The sequence below is a fragment of the Ochotona princeps genome, chromosome 16 (assembly GCF_030435755.1).
Source record: "Ochotona princeps isolate mOchPri1 chromosome 16, mOchPri1.hap1, whole genome shotgun sequence".
Taxonomy (NCBI): Eukaryota; Metazoa; Chordata; class Mammalia; order Lagomorpha; family Ochotonidae; genus Ochotona; species Ochotona princeps.
In genome coordinates this window covers 43091474-43106635 of record NC_080847.1, presented here as the reverse complement: position 1 = coordinate 43106635, position 15162 = coordinate 43091474, and the positions used below count along the sequence as shown (strand labels likewise).

The 15162-nt window shown below is 56.1% G+C and overlaps 1 protein-coding gene across 3 annotated transcripts; it reads left to right on the top strand.

Annotated features, from left to right (window-relative positions):
- Positions 1-4251: 4251 nt before the first annotated feature.
- On the top strand, positions 4252-14810 carry C16H19orf12 (chromosome 16 C19orf12 homolog). 3 transcript variants are annotated; one of them, XM_058674986.1, is made up of 3 exons: positions 4252-4403; positions 9169-9338; positions 14412-14810. In XM_058674986.1, the coding sequence occupies exons 2-3, from the start codon at positions 9179-9181 to the stop codon at positions 14675-14677; spliced, it is 426 nt and encodes a 141-aa protein (XP_058530969.1). In that variant the 5' UTR covers positions 4252-4403; positions 9169-9178; the 3' UTR covers positions 14678-14810. The 3 variants fall into 3 exon arrangements, with proteins under 3 accessions (XP_058530969.1, XP_058530968.1, XP_058530967.1); XM_058674985.1 differs by having other exon boundaries at positions 4272-4409; XM_058674984.1 differs by lacking the exon at positions 4252-4403 and adding an exon at positions 7443-7585.
- The last annotated feature ends 352 nt before the right edge of the window (positions 14811-15162 follow it).

The following is a 15162-nucleotide window of genomic DNA, read 5'->3' as shown; positions in this document are numbered from 1 at the left end:
CCAGATGTCCCAGCCCAGCTAACTGGGAACCTGGAGGAAATCCTCAGAATGAGGACGATGACTCAGAGATTAAGAGGAAATACTAATAGACAGGGATGATAACTACAGTCAACACCATGGCAAACACGGAGAGTGCTGCTAAGTGGTGACTGAAGGGACGTGATAACCGTCTACAAATATTTGAAGGATGTAAACATCTAGGAAGAAGATGAATTAATTATTCAGAACTACAGTGACGAAGCCCCAGACAAGATCATTACCAGTACCACAGCCACCTCGTTCCTTCCCGATCTTGTCCGAATCAAGCTCTCCCTGGACTAATGGCAGATGGCTGGGTAGTCGTCCTGTGCATACGACCATCTTGACACAGGCAAGGCCTGTTATGCCATGGACACGGACGCCCCTCTGTGGGCTCCCGTGCTGAGCTGTCTTCTGGTGAATACCTGGGGTTGTGGGTTAAAATGGTGTTGCCTCCAAAGACATTGCTTTGGTCCAGGATCTTTATAGATGTGACCAAGTGAAGGTGGGGTCATTAGGGCAGACTGTTAATCAGTACCTTTCGAAGCAGAGGGATCTGTGGGCACAGACACTGGGAGAGAGTGGTCTGGAGCGATACAGCAGAGAGGCAGCTGCAGCACCAGGAGCTGGCGGCTGGGAAGAAGCTGCGAGGGGGCCTTCTCTACAGAGGGATGCGCTTGTTTAAGAATATCCTGGGGCCAGCATTGCCTGCAGTGTCAGCATCTCATACGTGCACCTGTTCCATCTCCTATCCAGCTCCCTGCTAATGCGCCTAGCAAAGCAGCAGAGGATGGCTCAAGTGCTTGGGCCCCTGCACCCACATGGGAGACCAGGAGGAGTTTCAGGTACCTGGCTTCGGCCTTGCCTAGTCTCAGATGTTGTGGCCATTTGAAGAGTGATTCAACAGATGGAAAACCTCTCTCTGTCTCTCCCTCTGTAATTCTGCCTTTCAAATAATTAAATCTCTAAACACACACACACACACACACACACACACACGGTGCCAGTAGACTCGGTGTGCTATAGTAAAACACCCTCCGCTGGGTCAGTTGGAAACAGAGACGGTTCTCACCAGTCTGGGGGCTGCGATGTCCAGGACCAAGCGCCAACAGATCCCCTCCTGGTGGGGCCTTGGAGATGGCTCCCAGCTGCTCTGGCCTCACTGGCAATGAGCTCCCACAAGCATCTCTCATGATGTCACGACTGCCACCTGTGGCGGGGGTCCTCAGGACCTACCACCCTCCCACGTTCACCTACACTGGGTATTAGGTTAGAGGCACCCTGCTGACAGCCCTAGCAGATGAGTGTACCTGATACCTGCCCATGAGTATATCTGATATCCACCTGTGAGTAAGTCTCATACCCACCCATGAGTGCGCCTGGTACCCACCCGTGAGTGTGCCTGCCTGTGAGGTGCCTGGTACCTGCCTGGTACTGTACCTGGTTCCCGCCCTTGAGTGTACATCACACTCTCCATGCAGAACGGAAGGTGGGACTGCCGGGACAAGCAAGGGGACAGGAATTCGGAAGTTCTTGGGAGGGCTGTCCTGGGCCCAGCTTACGTGCTTGGGCCTTCCACTGGTTCTCCTCTGGGGGCACCTGGGGACACACAACTGACAGAGAGCTAGGATTAGGGTGGCTGGGGATCACTGACCATTAGCACACCACGGGGATGGCTCTGAGGCCATTTAAAATGAAACCAACCCTGACCACAACATCAGAGCATCCAAATGACAGCAAAGTGCTCAAGCCAAGCGGCTGTGGGTTTGTGGGTGCAGACCTGGTTGACTTTCCCTGAGAGAGCCATGGGAACAAGGAGCAGGGGCACTGGGCATCTGGAAAGAGTGGGGGGGGCCCTGCTGAGTTGTGGCTCCCCCTGGCTCTACAAGTGCAGCCGAGAACCCCGGGGGCATCCTCCGCGCCTCAGGAAGGGCTGGGGTGGGCGTGACTTTCCGATCACTCCGGACAGATGAGATGCATGACCGGAACAAGCCTGCAACATGAGTGTTTGTGGTCCCCAGATAAGGAAACCAAGCACAGACACGCTGGAGGGCTTCCACAAGGTCTGTTACAGAAGGTCAAGTCACACACGGGGCCAGAACACATTCCGCCTGGGGAACCCCATGCCTCCTTGTTGGCAAGCACCCAGCTGGCACGGGAAGAGCGAGGAATCCTGTGTGGCATTTCCAGCTTCCGTGTGTGCCATCATTTTATGACTTATTCTGCAGTAGAATGCAGGTCCCCAGGTGGTGTCAGGTTGGCAGTCGATGTAAAGTTTACATTTCTTTCTTCTGCGCCTCCCCGTGAAAGTACCTGGCCCGTCTAGCATCCTTCCCCTTTCCCAGTCTCTGGGGTCCGGCAGCGGGCTGGTTCACTTCTCTCAGTAACCGCCAGAGGGAGCCACGGACAGAAAAGGACCGGGACCACTCACCTGGCCTGGCTGGTGCAACAGCAGCCTCAAGCTGGACTATCTTTGCCTCAATTTGCTTTCATTCTAGAAACTCATCCAGACTCAAGCCAAGCTCCTACCCAGCCAAGGAGGGCGCTGTTCCACATGCAGCGGGGAGGATCCGGCAACTAAGGGCTCTGGTCCTTCCTCACAAGGCAGGCAAAGGACAACCAGCCAGCCAGGGGTCCTCTGGGGTCCAGCCATCCAGGAAAGCCAGGCAGGGTGCTGGGCACACCGAAACTGCAGCCTGCATCTGGACACTTCCGGACCGGCTGGCCTTGTGTGGACAAACCTCTGTGTCCGGGCTGTCCTATCTACGACTTGGAAATTGGACAGCCTGCAGTCAGGGCTGTGTGTCTTTGGGGTGGGGGTGGAGGACTCATGGAGAACTCCAGAAGTCTCTTTCAGATTTGAGATGGTTCAGGCTATGCCTCGGATCTCAGGGGACACAGCCCTGGGTAGAACTTGGAGAAATGGGCCTTCCTCCTCTCCTCAGGCCCTTTTCTAACCCTGGACCCTGTTGCCTTTGGCTCCCTCCCAGGACACTCCCCAGCTTTAGCCTGGACCCTACAAGCAATTTGTCCTTGTCAAGCCCAGAGCCCAGAAGCCCCTGTGCATCACGGGACAGCTGAAGGTCCACTCTGGTCAATCACCAAACGCTGATTAGCACATCACAACACCACCTCTGGACACGGAGTTTTGCGGCACCTGTTCCACTCTGGATTCAGCTTCCTGCTAATCCAAGCTTGGGCTCCTACATCTACATGGGAGACCCTGAAAAACTCCTGACTTCCACCTGCCACAACCCTGGCTGTGGCCATTGCAGACTTGCCAGCAGTGACCCAGCACAGAGATTTCTCTCTCTCTCTCAACAACTGCACCTTTCAGTAATTTTTAAATTACATAAATCTTATTTTAAAAAAACGGGGAGTGTGGGGAAAGAAAAAGGAAAAACCTCAGGTCCGGTGTGGTGACACAGAAAGCTAAGCCACCCACCCCCTCAGGGGCCAGCATCCCATACAGGTGCTAGTTCATATCCCAGCCCCTCCACTTCTGAGCCAGCTCTCTGTGTGTGGCAGAGAAAGCAGCAGAGGATGGCCCAAGTCCCTGGGATGCAACACTCATGGGGAAGACCCACAGGGAGCTCCGGGCTCCAGGACTGGCTCATGGGGGAGACCCACAGGGCGCTCCAGGCTCCGGACTGGCTCATCTCTGGCCACTGTGACATTTGGGGAATGCACCAGGGATGAGAGATCTTTCTGTAAAATGTGCCTTTCAAATAAAATTAGACAAATATCTTCTAAAAATCCTTTCATCTATGTATTTGTTCACTTACAAAGGCAGACAGCTCCAACCTGTCATGTCGACCCCCCAGTGCCCCCTGTGTCCTGTCCCTACCCAGGAAAGCGTGTGCCACCCAGGGAGTCCTTCAAGGTGAGGAAGGTCAGCCCGGAGCCCCACAGGTGCGTGAGGGAGGGAGCGGGTGAAGGGCAGGGTGGACTCCCAGCTGAGCCAGCCCCTTTCCAGGCCCAGTCAGTTCTGGTCCTCCCGCACCCAATGCCAGTCGAAGGGACTAGTCGGGGCCGAGTTCCGGTCAGCACCCAGGGAACCTGCCCTGGCAAGCGCCCTCCGGGCGCGCGGCAACCAGCTCCGGTCGACCCGGAAGGCCCCGGAAGGCCCCCGGGAACCGGCGCCGGAAGGCGGGGAGGCGGGGCCAGCGCGCCCGCCGCCACCACCGCCACCCCCAAGGCCACCACCGCTAGGGCCACCACCGCCTGGGCCACCCTCGGCGGCGCGCGTGGGGCAGCGGCCGGGGCCGGGGCGCAGACGCTGTGGGCTCCCGGGGCTCGGGAGCGCCCGCGGGCCCGTCTCCCCGGACCCGCGGAGTGGCCTTTGGATCTCACAGGCGCGCACACCGGGCAGGCCTGACCGTCAGGTAAAGGTGTGGCCGAGGGCGAGGAGGGCGAGGGTCGGGACTGAGCCTTCGGCCTCTGACCTCCTGCTCTACGCCGGCGCGGGGAGGGTGCGCCCTTGGCGCATGGTGGCATCGGGCCTGGAGTCCTGGGAGCGACTTGAGGTCCGGCCCTCACGGTGCCAGGGTGGACGCTCTCGGTGTTTTTCATTTTCCATATGAGGAAACATGGCTTTAGGACTCAGGCGCTCCCGCAATCCCTCGGTGTGGGTGTTGTCCCAGCACACACCTGCTTAGGGCAGCTCGCCTGGCCTTGCCATGGCAGGTGAGCAGGAAGAATCGGTGGGGGTTTAGGAAGTGTGCTTGGTTTTGGTGTGGTTGAGAGGCTGCTGTAGCCTTTTCCAGAGCCACTGAGGATGCTTTTAGAGGCTGTGAGGTGGATCAGGTGCAGGAGCTGGAGGGGCTGTGGCGGAGAGGGCAGTGCCTGCTGTGTGTGTGTGTGTGTGTGTGTGTGTGTGTGTGTGTGTGTGTGTTGGGGGTCCGGGGCAGGTCAGCCCCTTCTCAGCCATAGATACCTAAGATTGCATGGCTATCCAGAAAAGCAGAGATTTCAGAAGATACCAGAAGTTTGAAATGTGTGATATCTTGGGAATTAAAAATAAATTGTTTCAAGAGTTATTTACTTATTATTATTTGAAAGAGATTTATAGTGAAAAGGAGAGATAGGGCCCGGTGCCATGGCCTAGTGACTAAAATCCTCGCCTTGAAAGTGCCAGGATCCCATATGGGTGCCAGTTCTAATCTCAGCAGCTCCACTTGCCATCCAGCTCCCTGCTTGTGGCCTGGCAAAGCAGTCGAGGACGGCCCAAAGCTTTGGGACCCTGCACCCATATGGGAGACCCGGAGGAGGTTCCAGGTTCCTGGCTTCGGATCGGTGCAGCACCGGCCGTTGCAGTCACTTGGGGTGTGAATCATCGGACGGAAGATCTTCCTCTATGTCTCTCCTCCTCTCTGTGTATCTGTCTTTCCAATAAAAAAAATAAATAAAGCTTTAAAAAGAAAAGAAAGAAAAGGAGAGAGAGACAAGGTCTACCATCCATTGCTTCACTCCCAGATGGCCGTAATGGTCAGAACTGAGCTGATCCAAAATCAGGAGCCAGGAGCTTCTTGTGGGCCTCCCACGTGGGTGCAGCATCCCAGGGCCTTGGGCCATCCTCTGCTACTTTCCAAGGCCACAAACAGGTTGCTAGGTTCATGTAGTGTATAAATTTATTTGAAAGGTGCTGTTGCAGGGGTCGGGGGAGGGAGGGAGGGAGAGAGAGAGATCTCTGTTGGTTCACTCCACAGATGTCTTCAGTGGCCACAGCCAGGGTCATGCCCAGTGGAAGCCGGGAGCTTGTTCCCAGGTCTCCATGTGAGTTCAGAATCCCAAGCACTTGGACCTTCTTTTGCTGTGTCCCCAGGGGCATTAGCAGGAAGCTGAGTTGGAAGTGGAACAGCCAGGACTTGAACTAGCACCATATGGGATACCAGTGCCACAGACAGGGGCTTAACATGCTACATCCCAATGTTGGTAACTACAAGCTCACCCCTTGGTGCTCGCTGCTGAGGTCCACTCGTGAGCACGGCGCTGGGGCGTGCACTGGTGGGAAGATGAGGTTTGGTTCCCCAGAGTAGAACGCACAGTGAACCCCTTGGTCTCCTGTCTATTTTGTAAAATGGTGTGCGGAGGTCTGTGTTGTCCTGAATCCCACCCCATTTCCCAGGTCCCCCAAGTAGGCGGATCTTCCTGTGTCAAGCAGAGACCTTCCCCCTCCCCGACAAGAGCCAAAATGGGGTGCTTACAACTTTCAGTTGACCTTTGCCTCGTCTAGCACCCAGCAGTTGGACTTCCTGTGTCGTTGGCCTGTTGAGGGACAGCTGTGAGTCTGAAACAAGTGTGATCCGGGCGGGGAGGAGGCCTCCCTCGCTTCCCTGTGAGGCTCGTCCCCTCTGAGTGCCCTCCTGCTCCCTCCGACACCCCTTCTTGTCCAGTGTACACCAGGAGCCTGTACTGGGAGGACAAGCCCAGAGACCTCAGGCAGCTGAGCTTTTAAAGCAAAGGCTCAGGAGCTGGCGTTACACCTGCCTTCCGTCAGACTCTGGTGCTCTGACTTCTAGAATGCTTCAAGGAACTGTTGGGTGGAGGGCTGTGGGCTGTCCTCAACTGCATTCCCAGGCCACAGGCAGAGAGCTGGATGGAAAGCAGGGCCGCCGGAATTAGAACCGGTATCCATATGGAATCCCGCTGTGTTCCAGGTGAGGACTTTAACTGCTATGCTATTGCATTGGGTTCTGAGGTGTCGCATCTTGAAGTGCAACAGAAGTCAGGCCCCTCCCTCGCCTGGGCTCAGTGGAGATTGGGGTGCCTTTGGAAGCTTGATTAGCCCTTGAGGGTCTGGGGTTAAAGTCTCGCCTCGGGAGGGCCCTTCCCAGTCCTGGGCAAACAGGTGTGTTGTAATCGGCAGGATGAGTAGCTTGTAGCTAAACCCGAACTGCTGCATTAGCAGGTGACTCAGTTTACCAGCAGGATTTCCAGCCTTTTGAGAGGTTTCACTGTAGGAGTAATTCCTTTGGTTGTCTTATTTGACATTAGACCAATTTTGTTGGCATGGTTTTTCAAGACCAAGGCAAACCAAGGGGTACTCCCCTGGCTTCCCCTTTCCGGGTGGGGCCTTGGCCAGGTCCAGCGCTTTCCCTTGGATAAGCAACATCATTGTGCAAAAACCTTGACTGCCACCTTCCAGGGAGAAGCCCGTCCAGCTGGCTGGACACCGGGCAGCCAGGCCAGGGACTGGTGCACCTGAGTGTCTTCCAGCCCTTGGACAGCCCTGTCAGGCCTCCGCTCCGTTGCCTTCCACCCGCTGCTTGGCCAAACAGACACATCTGGAGAGTGCCTCTTGTAGCACCCAGGAAGGAGTGAGTGGAAGCCCCAGCACCCAGTACTGTTCCGTGTGCTTGTAGCGTCTTGCTGACCGCAGTTGTTAGGTCACAAACACAACTCTTTCCCCACCCCGGATCTGACACAGACCTGAGAGATTCCTGTGTGCCATGGGATCACAGATGTGGAGTGTCAGAGGAAAGAAGGAAGGAAAGTGTGCAGGAGCCACGCTATGCCCTTCCTGGGGCTGCCAAGAAGCTCTGAGAACCCAGCACGAGGCGGCCAGGTGGGTGCGTGGTGTTCTGCACACTGGCATTTGCTCCCTTGTCACGTCAGACCTCAGACTCAAAGTCCATGCAGGTCACGTAAGCCAGAGCTGCTGAGCAGTGGAACCTGTCCCTGCTCCCTGCATCCCAGGCCTGTAGCAGCTGTGGCAGCCTTCAGCTAGGAAAGGGCAGGGAAGTTGGTGAGGATAGAGCTGTGAGACCAACTGGTATGTGAAGGAGAGGACCCAGCTCAGTGGCGTGTGACTTTCTCCTGGCACTGCCAGCCCGACAGCTCCTGATTCCTGCTTGTTCCTCGCAGGGCAGGGTAGTGTGTCAGGTTTCCTGGCAGCAGTGTTAAGTGTTCTGATGCTGGCAATTATTCTAAAGGTCATTAGATTAAAAATCCATCCCTCAGGGCCAGAGCCGTGGCTGCAGCAGGTAAAGCTGCTGCCTGCGGCACCAGCATCCTGTATGGGTCCCAGTTCAAGTCCTGGCTGTTCCACTTCTGATCCAGCTCTTTCCTTGGCCTGGGAAGGCAGCAGGGGATGATCAAGTCCTTGGGCTCCTACACCCATGTGGGAGACCCCGGAGAAGCTCCTGGATTTGTTCTGCCCATTGCACCATTTGAGGAGCAAACCAGTGGATACAAGATTCTCTCTCTCTTTCTCTTTTTCTTTCTCTAGATTTCTTTATCTCTGTAACTGCATTTCCAATATGGAAGTAAAAAAATAAATTTTTTTAAAAAAAGCAAAGTTTGTTGTTATTTAAAAAAAGGAGGGGGACATCCATGCCTGCACCTGCTCCTTGCCTCGGTCTACTCAGTCTCTGCTTGCTTCATCTCGCCCTGAGTGTTTTTAAATGTTTATTTGTTTTCAGTTACTTAAAAGGTGGAGAATGATGGAAGGAGTGAGATCAGCCCCATCTACTGGCTCCCTCTCCAAATGCCAGCAACAGGGCTGGCAGGCCAGAGTCATCCCAGGTCTCCCACGTGGGCGGCAGGGCCCGGATGCTGTGGCTGGCCCCTCAGTTTGCCTTGGCTGAGAGGGCACAAAGTGCCTGGCCTGTGTGTGCTGTCAGGTGGCCCATGTGTGGAGCGGTAGTGTGAGGAAGGACGTGTATGTGTGTCTGTGTCACTGAGAGCCCTGGGGAGAGTGCGACATGCCACCCCCAGCCTGGGCACCTTGTGTCTGTTCTACCGGCACCTTCTGAGAGCCAAGGTGAGGTGCCCGGCAGATGCCATTTGTGGGCCCCATGCTGTTCTACCATCCTCTGGCTTGGTGCAGATGCCCTATGACACAGAAGGGGCTACAAGGCCCTTGAGACAACATGGCACACGCCGGGCTCTGCGGGTCAGTGTGGCCTGAGCTGAGGGAGGGGCAGGTGCTGCAGGAAGGGCCAGCGCTGTTTCCGAATGGATGGGCCGAGCACCCGAGCACAGGGGCCCCTGTATCTGCCTCTGCTACTTCTGTTTGCCAGTGACTAGCCCTCACCCTGCGTTTTTGGGTCAGGGGCTTCTCCCGTGACATGCAGTGGGGCCGCTGCCCCCTCCAGGACCCAGGGGCTCATCTGCTCACAAGAGCTGTCTGCTTTGTCCTTCCCCAAGGCCGGCCAGGATGCCCGTCATGGTGGACGACATCATGAAGCTGTTGTGCACCCTCTCTGAGAAGAGGAAAATGCAAGCAGCTGTCAAGCACTCGGGCAAGGGCGCCCTGGTCACGGGAGCTGTGGCCTTCGTGGGCGGCCTGGTAGGTGGCCCACCAGGACTTGCTGTCGGTAAGTGCAGGTGTCTTGCTGGGACAGCCAGCCGGGAGGGGGTCCTGAAGGGGAAAGATGCACACAGGGGCGAGGACACAGTGGCCTCTCCTCTGTGGAATGAGTGTGTGAACGGAATCCAGCCTGTGAATGGCTCAGAAGCACCCAGGGCTCCCACACTTCCAGCACCAGTCCGCTCTCGCAGGCAGGCAGGGGAACCATGGTCCCAGCCTCCTCCCTCCCCTACCGGCCTGTGTCCGTGGATTCTGGGTTCGCAGAGCAGCAGCATCACAGGTCGTTTTGGAAGGGAGCCAGGAAGGAAGCTGGTGTCTGCTGCACATGTGGCCACGAGCAGATGTTGCATGGCTGGTCTGCACAGGCAACACCACAGACAGCCCCGCAGCCCCAGGGCCGGCCCTCCTGGGCAGCCTGCAATGGCTGGTAGCGAGACCTTGGCTCATTTCCCAGTGTGTTCTCAGAGCTGGGATAAAGGTGCTTCCTTTTTTAGAAGAATTATTTATTTTTTTTATTGGAAAGCCAGCTTCACAGAGAGAAGGAGAGACAGAGAGAAAGATCTCCTATCTGCTGGTTCACCGCCCATGTGGTCACAATGGCCAGAGCTGAACGAATCTGATGCCAGGATCCAGGAGCTTCTTCCAGGTCTCCCATGTGGGTGCAGGGTCCCAAGGCCTTGGGCCATCCTCTGTTGCTTTCCCAGGCCACAAGCAGGGAGCTGGAAGGGGAGTGCAGCAGTGGGGATATGAACCAGTCCCCATATGGGATCCTGGCGCATGCAAGGTGAGGACTTTATTCACTAGGCTACTGTGCCAGGCCCCAAAGGTACTTCTTTCTGATGAGGGGCAGGAGGGATTCCTGTGTCCTGGCAACAGGCTGCGCCTGAACCCTCAGCTAGGGTGCAGTGAGCCAGCCGGGTGAGGCCCCAGCCGCATCCTGCACCGCTGTTGAGCTGGGATCCTCAGGCTGCTGTCTGCCTGGGTCCTGTTGCATTGGGCGCCATGGTTTTTAGCAGCGCCTCCTCCGTGCTGGGGCGTCGGGCTGATGGGAGGCCTGTGTCCATGGCTGTAGGCCACCGAGCAGCCGCTTTTCTGCCCAGGCTGCCAACTGCTTGCCAGCTCCCTGCCTGGGTTTTCTGAGCTGTTTTCCCCTCTGGGGGCAGGACTGACATTCAAGGACCTTCCAGGAAACAGACCACAGGAGCAGGGAGGATAAACCCCAGAAGGCCCTTCCAGAATGTTCCCTTTGCACATGCCGGAGCTCAGCCAGTGCTGACATCAGCTCCTCGCCGTCCCGGAAGGAGCCAGGCAGGCAGGAGACCAGACCATGGCCTCCTTCCTCAGTGACCTCCCGAGTCTGTCCCCACCACCTCCGATACCCCCTGGCTGCCTAAGCATGCCCAGGGACCCCATGAGAACATACAGTTGCTGAAACTGAATAAAAGCTGGTGGAGACCCGGGCCTTGGCAGGAAGCTGGGCACCTGCTGCATCCAGCTCTTGTTCTTGGGTGGGAGAAAACAAAGGAATTTTCTCTTTTGCTTAGAACTAGTAATTTGCTAGTGGATATTCCTGGAGACTCCGTGTGTTAAGTGATGTTCTCATACAGGGTTAGTGCCGATGGATACAACTCTTGTCAGCTCCAAGCATTTCACTGGTGTCATGGGGAATAGTTCAGGAAAACGTGGGCATTGGCTGCTCTGCGTTCCCCAGAGTGCTGCTCTCCCTGGGAGAGTCAGAGAGCCCAGTCCGGAGCAGCCAGCCACCAGGACTTGGGGCTGAGGCCAGTGTGGTGGTGGAGTGGGTTAAGCTGCATCCCATATGGGTCCCAGCTGCTCTGCTTCCCATCCAGCTCCCTGCTAAGGTGCCTGGGAAAGCAGCGGAGAGGGCGCTAAAGCTTGGCCCCTGCACCCAACGAGGGATACCTGGAAGCAGTCTGGGCTCCTGGGCAGCCTGGCCCAGCTCTGGTTGTTGTCCTTTGGGGAACAAAGCTGCAGATGAAAGATCTCTCTATCTCAGTAACTCTGCCTTTCAAATAATTAAAGAAAAATCTTTTAAAAAGGTTGGGGGGCAGAGAGGAGAGGTGGGGTGGAGGAACAGCGGCTAGTACCTCCTTGAGCTGTGGTTTCTGTGGAAAGAGTGCCCTCCCACCCCTAGCTGTTGGCTTCCTGAATGAGCTCAGCGGGGAGGGGGCTCTGCAAGCCTAAAGCCACCTGAGAGCTTATCACTTCCAGACAATTCCATGTGGATCTACATAAGTGTATTTCCCTGCTGCCTTCCTCTCAAGTCCAGGATGAAACAGATGAATCTGGGAGAAGGGGTGTTTTGATTGACAAGCAGGAGGAGAGCTTTACACAGGGGTGAGGCCTTGTGGCTCACGGAACTTCAGGGCAGCAGCTCCTAAACTAGCTGCCTGCTTATCCCCTGCCAGCTGTGGGGAGACCCAGACGGAGTTCCTGGCTCCTAAGCTTGGCTGGCCCATCCTCAGCCATTGTGGCCATGTGGGAAGTGAACCAGGGCATGCCCCCCACCCCCTGCCCAACACCCCGTCTCTGACCCATGGTACAGGATTTTTTTTTTAAATGAATTTTACAGACTGGAAGAATAATAGATTTACAGGAAGTTGCATAGACAGAATTCCCATGCGTCTGTCACCTGGTTCCAGTTCTAGTGTTAACATATATCATGGGTCATTTGTCAAGGCTACAAAACTAACACTTGACACTCTACTGTGAACCATGTTCTAGACTCCATTTGGGTTTCACTAGGGATTTCTTTCTTTCCTTCCTTTCTCTCTAACATTTCTTTGTTGAAAGGCAGAGTGGGTGTCTCTCTCTCCTCTTTCGAGAGGCACCCCACCTCCTGGTTTTCTCTCCGGAGGTGCTCTCCGCTTCCTCTCCCTTCCCTGCTCACCTGGTCCCTTCACAAATAAATTTTTCTGTCTGCAACAGATTCCCGGCTTTTCATTTCTATACTAAGCTGAGGAAAGAACCCACCAGGAATTTCTGGTAACATATTTTCCCTGGCACCCACCGTGGAGACTGAAAAAAAGAGACTTAGACGGGAGCCACGTGGCCCAACTCAACCGAGAGAAGACTTCACAAGGGGTCTTCAGAACCCAGGTGGCCTTGAACATGCAAACTTGTATGACAACCAGACCAACTTCTGCCATGGCAACTTGGATGACCTGGACCATCTCTCTGGATCCCACACCTCTAGGGGCCCCTTACCCAAACGACGCCCTGGTTCAGCAGAAAGCAGCCAGAAGACATTGTCACCCTTTGCCCCTACAGAAGTAGGGTGTGGGATTTCAAGAGGGGGGTCTGAGACCATCCAGGCCTGCTGAGATCTTGGCCACACCTTCAGGTGGGTGGCACAAGCATTGCCCACCCATTTTCTAACTAATTAAGAGATCACCAATGGGGAACATCTTACCTATAGGTTCCCCACCCAACAAGGAGGGGTCAGGAAAGGCTTAAAATCCCAAGACCCCTCCTCAAACCTTTGGTGTCTCTCTCTCCCTCCTCTTTCGAGAGGCACCCCACCTCCCGGCTTTCTCTCCAGAGCTGCTTCTCCCTCCCTCCCCGTTCCCTGCTCGCCTGGCCCCTTCGCAAATAAATTTTTCTGTCTGAAAAAAAAAAAAAAAAGGCAGAGTGACTGAAAGAGAGAGAAGAGACAAAGACGTGGTCCATCTGGTGTCTGCTGGCCAACTCTCCAAATGGCCCAGGCTGAAGTCAGAAGCCAAGAATTCCGTGCTGGCCTCCCAGGTGGCAGGGGCCATCTGCTGTGCTTGCTCAGGCATAGTGACAGGCAGCTGGGTTGGAAGTGGAACAGCTGGGACTTGAACCAGTGCTACAGGATGGGATGTTGGTGTCGCAATGAGCAGCTTAAGCTACCGTGCCACAACACTATCCCCAGATTTGACCAGGTTTTGCATTAGTGACCCCCTGCCCTTTATTGGTTCTAGAGTCCTGTTTGATTCCTTAGTCACCTCTGGTCTGTGCCGGTTTGTTTAGACTGTCACTGGTTTTACAATCTTGACGGTTAGGAGAGCTGCCATGCTTGGTGGGCCTTCTGTCCATCTGGAGTTGTCATGTTTCTCGTGCTCAGACAGGAGCCGCGGGCCTTCAGAAGATCAGCCCAGAGGTAAACGTATGGCACTTGCACCACTCCCGGTGGGTACAGGGCACCCACGCAACCTCGCTGGCTTGGCTGGCCCCGCTCCCTCAGAGAGTCATGCGCACTGGGGTTTTCTGCTGTGAAGCTGCTATTCCCTTCCTGCGTGATGTTCTGCAGGCGTGCGTCACGGAGGCCAGACGGGCTGCACCCTTAGATATCTGATTGCTGATATTTTAGAACGCTGGCATTTTAACGACACGAATCCCATGTTATGTGTGGCATGAATTGGCTGGCAAGACTGGCAGCTGCCCCTTTGATGTCACCACAGTCCCACTCCGCCTGCTTCCCTCCTGTTGCGTTCCTGTCCGGCTCCTGAAGGTCCTTGAATCTGGACTCCGGTCTCAGGCCCCTCCCACTAGTGTGGAACCTTACCCAGAGCACACACTCACTTTGACACAGTTTGCAGTTGGAAATGGTGGTGTGCCCCTGTTAGGGGGCAGGAGGCAAGCAGTAGGCCGCATCACGGCATAATTGGAGGGGTTCCTGGGTCTTCTAACCTTCTGAGATCAGGGGAAGTTTCTTAGGCTCCAGGGGCAAGGAGTGTGTCGGCACCCCCAGGGGAGGAAGCAGGGCCTCACTGCAGAGCCACTTGTCCTCCAGGGCCCCTTTGCAGCTCAGCTCCCTGGTCTGTAAGGCAGGAGATGGTGTGGGAAGCCACTTGGAGGAAGACTTGGCTCACAAGCAGCTGTGCTTTGCACCACACTGGTACTGCCATCAGGGCAAGGTGCACTTGGGTATCCACTCCCACAGGCAGGGGGGGCAGCACAGGTCTGCCCTGCCTGCTGCCTGCAGAGCTGAGCCCACCCGACCAGCTCCACCACTGGCCCCCTCCTCATGGGCTCAACGAGAAGCTGAGGCTGGCATGTGGCCCCAGGCCTAACTGCTGGCTCCCTTGCTTTCCAGGTGGGGCTGTCGGGGGCCTGCTAGGTGCCTGGATGACGAGTGGACAGTTCCAGCCCGTCCCTCAGATCCTGATGGAGCTGCCCCCGGCCGAGCAGCAGAAGCTCTTTAATGAAGCCGTTGCTATCATCCAGCACCTGGACTGGACAGACGCCGTTCAGCTCACCACGCTGGTCCTGGGCAGCGAGGCCCTGCAGCAGCAGCTGCTGGCTGTGCTGGTAGGCTACATCACCAAGGAGCTGAAGGCCCAGATCCGCTATGACGACTAGGCCACCCTGCCTAGTGACTCAGAGGGGCTGGGGGCCAGGGGAGGCGCAGCGTGTCCTCTGCCTGGAGTGGCGTCTCCCGCCTGAGAAGATACTTCTATGCTGTGACATATTCCAGAAATTATTTCCCAGTGTGCCCTGCTACCTTCTGACCCCAGAAGCCAGCAACAAGAGCAGGCGCTCCTGGCTCAGGCCCGTGGGGCAGTTTTCTGAGTTGCCTATTGGGCGCTTGGGCAGCTGGAGGAAGTCGTCATGGCCCCACCACACTTCCCCAGACTTCTCCCCTCCCAAGCACCTGTGCAGAAAGGACCTGGAGCCCTTGTGCGAGAATCATGTGACCTCCCGGGTGTGCCCTGCCTCTGCCCCAGAGGAGGGGGAGGGCGCTCAGCCCACAGAGCCACCAGCCCGCCCCTGCTGGGGTTTCGGCAGTTCCAGAGGTCCACATTACTGGCTCTAAGGAGTGTCTGCAGCCTACGGATTGCCTCCTT